Source organism: Neltuma alba, unplaced genomic scaffold, assembly GCF_004799145.2.
Source record: "Neltuma alba isolate B1F8T4 unplaced genomic scaffold, ASM479914v2 tig00007784_pilon, whole genome shotgun sequence".
NCBI lineage: Eukaryota > Viridiplantae > Streptophyta > Magnoliopsida > Fabales > Fabaceae > Neltuma > Neltuma alba.
The window spans coordinates 38,405-46,489 of record NW_021634864.1 but is presented as its reverse complement, the minus strand read 5'-3'; the positions used below and the strand labels follow the sequence as shown (position 1 = coordinate 46,489).

Sequence of the window (8,085 nt, the reverse complement as noted above, 5' to 3'; positions counted from 1 at the left end):
AAAATCGTTTTCTCTTGCTCTTCAATAGCCATATGTTGCTCTTTAATTCCCCTTTATGGCTCTTTTATCATCTCTGTACAATCTATAGAATCAAATTAGTTAAGTATGAAAGATAAGGGTTCAAATATGAAAGATAGACGAGGAAGAAAAGGACGACGGTGGAGAAATATATTCCATTCATCTCCCATCAATAAACTAACAAGAGATTTTTAGATAGATTAATGTATCACCGAGAACTAAACCTTCTGAAATATTTACATGTTTAGTCATGATTGTATATGCCTTGTTTTTCTAAGACCAAATCCACCTATGAATTTTCTAAAACAGCCACACAAGTATGAAGAACACGTGAAACTACCAAACAGTACAACTGATCCATACGTTGTTCTGTTTTTGTTGTGCACTTGCGTTGGCACTAAATGCAGACAAGAAGGCTACAAAGTTTTTAAAATTCAAACCATCCATCATCTAAAGCAGCCTCTGCAACTAACCAAATCACCTATCATGTAGAAGCGTCAAGAATTGCGGAGTTCCCACAATAACTCAGGAACAGATAATAACAAATCTGCTGAAATAAATCCATTGGCGCTATGACCAAGTTGACAAAATCTTTCATACAAGGTCACCATTTCCTGCTGGGAAATTGATTTTCACACCAAAGTAGAGCTAACTCAAATAAATGCAGCTAAATTTGGGGCAAAAACAAAAAAAGGTCATCCAATTGTGTACCCTTCATCATAAAAAACTCGGCAAAAATCAAAAGAAAGTTCAAAGGAAAGTTTATACCATTCTTACAAGAACAAAAACGCCGTGCCCATATTCGGTTGAACCAGCTCTTACGTGGATCAAGTGAAAATGGATTAAATCATTTTGGGGGAAGAAAAAATGAAAGTTATCCCAATTTATTATCTGCGACAACAGAAAAATAAAGCACCAATAACAGATGCAGCTTTGGACTATCATTAATCCCATAAAAACATAGCAGCAAAACTCCAAAAGTTAATGATAATGGTGATGCCCAGACTAAAGGGGTGTTTGGATGAAACCAAACCATGGTTTGAAGAATAGCTTCTGGAGACTAGATTCTGGATAGAATAAATTCTGTGAAGAATAGATTTTGTGAAAAAGTAATTCTGAGAAATGAGAGTGTTTGGATAGTTGTTATCAAAAACACTTTTTATATATACAAATTACTAAAAAAGACATAAGTTAATATGATAATTACATAAAAGATAGATTTTATGATATATTTTAATTTGAAGGAATAAAATTGTTAATAATATATTTTTTACCAACATGATTAATACTCCCTCTGTTCCTTATTATAAGAGACATTTGATGCTTATGGCACGTTCTCATATATAAGAGACACTTAAAAATTGTCTCTACTTTTTTGTGTTGATTTCCTATTTTACCCATATTTATTATTTCCAACTCACACTCTCTCTCCCTCCCACTTCTCTTTCTTTTAATAATTTAATTATTTTCTCTCATGCTCTCTCTCCTTATTAATGAGGGCATTTTTGGAAAAAAGATTATACTTTTTACACATTAATTGTTCTTAACTAATTTTAACTATTTTTTTGATCAACGTACTTCGGTTATTTGTCTCTTATAATAAGGAACGGAGGGAGTAATACATAAGATAATATAATTAATGAATAATTAATATGTGTATATATATTTATAAGATATAAGATTAATATGTTTATAAAAAATTAATTGAGGGATGTTAAAGTCATATTATTGTTGAGATCTACTCTGATGGACACAATCATACACTCCAATTTGAGCCAGAAGCAGAATGGATTCACTTCTCATGAAACCATGGTTTCAGATTATGGCATCAAAATTGATGCTATTTGATGACATTCCACCCAAACCATGGTTTTGAGAGCCACCCAAACAGGCCCTAAGTGTAATATTGTGTACAAGATAAAAGGAAAAACAATAAAGTACACCACCTCTTTTATAGGTTGGCCAAAAAAAAAAAAACGAAATAAAGAGCTAAGAAATGAAATGATGATATTATATTATGTTATTTTTATTTATTTCGATTTATCCGACTGCAGCCCAAATCTTGAGCCTTCCAGCGGCGCCAATATCTCCTCCGCTCCGCGGACCAAATCCGGCATCAATCTTCGGCGAGTCCTGCCGCCGATTCCATGACCCTGACCCGATCCTCGACCACTGAAAGCGACGACCAGAATCGAAGCCCCACGGGAGCCACAGGCATGAGGCTTATAGTGCCTCTCCAAGGCGCAGTCCAAGGCAGAGGAGGCCTTCTTCTTGGTTCTGTCATCCCCCGTGCTCTCTTCTCAAACGGAACCGTTACAAAAACTCCTCGAATCCTCCATCCCCCTCTTCGTCCTCCTCTAATCTCCCGGACCTCCCTCGATCATCGTCCCGCACCAATTTGTCCAGCCGTGGATCCATTGTAGGAGAATCACAGGGCAACGAAATCAAATTATTTGACAATTCAAAGTGGTAACTCCAGAACGAATGAGAAACAAGATATACAAGAATTATCAGGGAAAATGATTCAGTCAAAGAGCATGCGTGAAGAGCAGCATTGCGTTTTGACCTTGATGGCTGCAAACACCCGTAGCTCCATAATTAAGGTGTGATTTGCTCTTAAATTTCGGACAGAGTAGCTGTATCAATGTATAATTCAAACATCAGTTAATTATGACACTACTCAATTACGATTGACTTCAAAGTGCGCAGCAACATTAACAGCACTAAATTTGGAAAGTATGGACCAGTGAATTCAATTATACTCTCGCTTCCACAAAAGGAAAAGACAATCCAATCACCCAGCAACGTAGCCAACCGCCAGGTGATGAAGGGAACAGAAGGGTAGAGGAGAGGGTGGAAGGGTAGAGGAGAGGAGGGGAAGGGTAGAGGAGATCTGAGAATCTGGGTCCTATAAAATCTGGATAACGCTCAGTGCCCAAACTCAGATCCCACGTTTTCAGAATAGCAAGGCAGCACGTTGAGGAACCCACAGCTCTAATCAATGTCGACCAAGCTAAGGTATGAGTTTTGAAAAGCCAGACAATGAACTGGAAATTGCCGATGACATTGAGAATAATTTCGTCTGGTTTCTGCAGGTTGGAGGGTAAGGTAGCCATAGTAACCGGAGGAGCCAGTGGGATCGGAAAAGAGTCGGTGCAGTTATTCGCGGAAAACGGAGCATCGGTGGTCATAGCAGACATCCAAGACGAACTGGGTCACCAACTCGCAGCTTCGTTGGCCCCACATAAAGTGAGCTACCATCACTGTGATGTGAGCGACGAGAAACAGGTGGAGCAAACTACAGCTTTCGCCGTCGACAAATACGGCCGCCTCGACGTCATGTTTAGCAACGCCGGCGTCGTAGGCTCCATGGAAGACATACTGAACCTAGACCTCAAGGCATTTGACAAAACCATGGCCATCAACGTCCGCGGCGTGGCTGCCACCATCAAGCAAGCGGCTCGAGCCATGGTGGCTCATAACATCCGTGGCTCCATCATCTGCACGGCCAGCGTGGCTGGTTGTGTGGCCGGATGCGCTCCCCATGATTACACCGCATCGAAGCATGCTCTGGTGGGCCTCGTCCGCTCTGCTTGCTGCGAGCTCGGAGCTTATGGGATCAGAGTGAACTGCGTGGCGCCATATGCTGTCGCCACCCCTCTCGTATGTGAAGCGCTTGAAAAGGGGGTAGATGAAACCGAAGCCCTTGCCGATTCTTGCGCTAACATGAAGGGTATTTCATTGAAGGCTTCCCATGTTGCTGAGGCTGCCCTCTTTCTTGCTTCGGATGAATCTGTGTATATCAGTGGACATAATCTGGTCATCGATGGAGGCTTCACTGTCATTAGTCGCTTCCCTTGATTTCTTGAGAACTTTCATGAAACGTTGGCTTTTTGCCTCTGTGATTGATGTGTTGAAGGTGTGGGAGAAGAGAGTGTGAGTGAAGTATATTTAAATAAGGTCTTTATGTCTCATTATTTCTAGAATTTGGGGTTAGCTGTCTTCCCAAAAGAGTTAATGTTTATATACATCGACTGTCCTATCATGGTCGATGCATTATAATCATCCTCCTAAGCAATTGTACGTTGTGCTTCAAATAAATCCGGAGTCTTATTTCACTCAGATTAAATCCACGCACAAATTGAAGTTTGATAGGCATGATTATTGTTTCTTTTAATACAGCCAGGTGATATTTATTAAACATTACTAACTAATTTAAATTTCAATATAATATCAACCCTTCTGTAGCAAGAGCAAGCGCTTCATCAGTTCATCCTACACCCACCCAAATCCAAAAGAGGTTGCCCATGCATTATCATACAAGGAGGGGTTTGATAATCCAAAGCACGAAATTTCAAATCATCATGAGTTTAATCTTTACAGGTACAAAAGTCATTGTAGTACAACATATATAGGAATGTTATAAACATAATTAATTGAATTGTAAGCTAATGAGAATTGATTTAAATAGTTTCAATGAGAAAAAAGACTAACTATAAAATGTCAAATCTATTTATACGTAAGCATAAAAAACTATGAAAAGTCATGATATTTATAGGTCTGAGTATTACAATATAATGTTTTTGATTTTATAATTACCTAATTCATGAAAATTAAGTAATTTGATTATTTATCTATAAAAATTATGTGTCGGTTTTCTTTGAAAAATACTTCACTTTGTAATAAAGATATTTAGATGGGAGATATAAAGAGGATATGAAATATTATGAAATTAAAAAGAAAAATGTGATAAAAAAAAACTAAATACAGAGACAAAGTGACTCAAAATTCTAACGCGTAATCAAATTTCGTTTATCAATTATTAGGTCATATATATTAGAGCGAAGAAATGGTCTTTAAATTTTATGCAAAACACAAATTAAACGTTGCAGTGACATATAACTAGAAGTTTAAAAAAAAAAAAGATTTATAGTAAAACAATGTGCGAGGTTAATTAATATTGTGACATTGTTACTATTTATAGCAAGACCAGGTGCTTCGTCAGTTCGCTGCGCACCCACCCATTGGTCAGAACTAAAACTACCAGTCACGCACCAAGTGCTTGGCCATTATAACCCAAGCGAGCGACTTCCACAGCTTTTCTTTCTTCTTCCTCTTCTGCAAGATTAAACGCCAGGATGCCCGAAACGAGGTAATCTGAACATGACATTAGATTTCGTGTGTTTTGGCATTGTGGGAGTGGCCTTAAATTAATAGGAGCCTTATGGGTGGTGTGGAAGAAAATAAAGAAGCTGTTTCCCGAAGACAGTATGAGAGCAGATATGCATGAGAGCCTTCTGGTGATCATGAAGTAGACGCCACTGCATTGCCTTAAAAAGGTCATGTGAGCACCTCCCAGCTATGGACCAGTTGCTGGCGATGGAGACATCCTCCTAATTTGGAGTACTCTCGAAAATGGTTCCGTCATTGAAACTTAGAATTGATTTCTTGCAATTGAAGCATCACAATTTCTTTTTTAAATATTATTATTTGGATTGGTCTATTGCTCAAGTTAAATTCTGCTCCAGGTTGAATTTATTTATGTATATTGGACCTCACTGACTTGCTGCGGAATCAAGAAATACGATACTTGAACGAGATTCAACTCAACTAGTTCTTTTTAACTATCTCTTTTATATTTTTGTGACAGCACTAGAAAATGGCAGAGAAAGAAGCTCAGGGAGTAACAAGCAAAATAGTAAGAGTGAGGAGCAAACAGTAGAGGCTTTTTTAACAAGACCCTGCAAACAGTGAAAAAAGTTAAAATGCTACACTGTAAAAAAATAATAAGAGAAATTACATTAAAATTTCAATCAAGAAAATTAATTACCAAAAAATTTCTTGAAGTCTTCAAATAACTAACTAAGAAATCCTAAGAACCTCGAGGGGGGAATCCACATTCCCTCATCGATTCGATGAGATACTTAATTTGATTTTATTAATTTTATTTGAATTTAATTGTATCTAGCACTATAAAATATTTGAATTTAATTTTAGTGTATCTTGAAGAACTTTTTCGGCAGTACTCTATATTCTAAATTAACTAATTTTAGTGAAAATTTTTGTAGCACATCTGCGTGCACTAAAAATTAATTAATTAATTTAGGGTACTGGGTGTTATAAAAAATTATTTCAAGATGTTAGATACACTAAAAATTAATTATTAATTTAAGATATTGAGTGCTGTTTGAAAATACTGAATACACTAAAAATAATGAATTTAAGACATCAAAAAAAAAAAATTAAGCATAAGAATATGGATGGGTGTGTTTTTGCGGGCGAGTGGATATATAATCAAAGCCTTGAGAATTTGTAATTTTTGGGAAAAATTTTGCGCTCTGGCTGTGCATGAGATGTTTCTTAATTACCAACCATCAAAGTAAATAGAAATTAATATTTTACTATAATACTATTATTGATCCTTGTTATAAGATCCAGTTGACAAATTTGACAAAATTAAGGAATTACATGATCTTTCTAAAATACTTACACACACACATGTATCATTAAATTACATATCAGTTTATAAGCCCAACAAATTAGTTTTAAAAAAATGATCAATATAATATTTATTTAATTTTCTTAAATTAGTCAATTAAATCTTATATTAAAGACAGAAGTTAGTGCTAAATATTTGAGATTATTTTAATTAAATTGACGTATAACTATTTAAATAATATCTATACCCAAAACTAGTATGTAATATCAACCAAATAATTATTTTCAAAATCACTTAGCATGTGAAATTCAATTCCAATTACAATTTGTTTCTCAAAAGAAGAATATTCAAACAACATATTCTTTAAAAGTAAGCTAGCGGTAAACTTAATTCATAATTACCTATGCAACCCTAAAAATAATATACTGGGATAACATGAAATAATCATGAGAGTAAAAAAAATTTATAAATAAGCTTACAAATTATAATTTTAAAAAAATTATATTAATAATAGAAAGAACCGCATATAAGAGTTTTAAATGTGACGAACACCTCCTACTTTGATATGATCTTCCAATCAAACATCACAACGTAATCTTCCCACACGTTACATAAAAGGCATCTCCAGAACCACTCACCACGATCACTTTCCACTTCGATACATCCAAATGTGACGACGTAGTACTAAGTTGTGAATAGCATGTTATTACTGTCAACAAACAAACAAGAAACCAGCGTCTAAGACGCCGTGGCTTACGTTGTTGTTTCTGCACGATATAGACATAGTAAAATCTCCTAGCCTTGTTGAGAAATGGATAACATAAGTTCCTGTTGGAATTACCATGAAATCCCAGTATGAAATTTTGCTCCGTAATTACATGCAGGAATCAACGAGTAGTGGTCAAGCTGGGAAAAGCTTTTAACAGGTAGCTAAGTTTGGGATTTGGCCATGATCCTCCAAGAACAACTTTGTAAAGAATCAAGGACAAGTTTTCCTCATATTCTTCCGTGCGACGCCATGATCGTAGAACGTAAACTGGGCAGATCGCCACATTCTTAGCTGAAATTGAACAATATGTAGTTTCTTGAAAGAAATAAAAGATGATATGCAAATGGTTTTCATGAAGTGGATATTGTGATTAGGGGAAAAAGAAGAATAGGCGTCTCAGGTAGAAAAAGGGGATCAGGGAAGTCGTCAAATTAGACAAGATATTAATTAGGAGATCTGATCTCGCCATCAATGACGGATCATAATAAGAGCTTTTTAACTGTTTTGTTTGATGGTGTCAAAATTAAAGACGGAGTTTCTTGAAATGAATTTTGAAGATGATCAGTGATATTGCAGAAGAATTGCTCAAATTCTCAGATGAGAATGTCATTGTAAAGCAAATTCAATAATTTTTGGGAATTGTCAATTATCTCACAGATTTTATCTCTCATGTATCCAATCACACTAGCCAACTGTCCAAACTTTTCAAAAAGAATCTTTCTGTATGGGGAGTTTTCTATTTTTCTCTCGAAGTTGAACTGTGAGAAAAACAAACATGAGAGGAAATTACCGAGACTATGCGCATTTTCATGGTAGAAAATTGTTTTCCTATATAAAATTTTTTGAGAGAAAAACCTGA

At 35.9% G+C, this 8,085-nt stretch overlaps 1 protein-coding gene across 1 annotated transcript; it reads left to right on the top strand.

Moving 5' to 3' along the window:
• Window positions 1-3,060: 3,060 nt before the first annotated feature.
• Window positions 3,061-4,064, top strand: LOC114753215 (short-chain dehydrogenase reductase 3b). The gene has a single exon (XM_028941878.1). The coding sequence runs from the start codon at window positions 3,061-3,063 to the stop codon at window positions 3,877-3,879; it is 819 nt and encodes a 272-aa protein (XP_028797711.1). The 3' UTR covers window positions 3,880-4,064.
• Window positions 4,065-8,085: the final 4,021 nt, after the last annotated feature.

Bases quoted from the DNA above. Each gene is read 5' to 3' on its own strand.
- LOC114753215 (XM_028941878.1), top strand. From the start codon at position 3,061: ATGAACTGGAAATTGCCGATGACATTGAGAATAATTTCGTCTGGTTTC.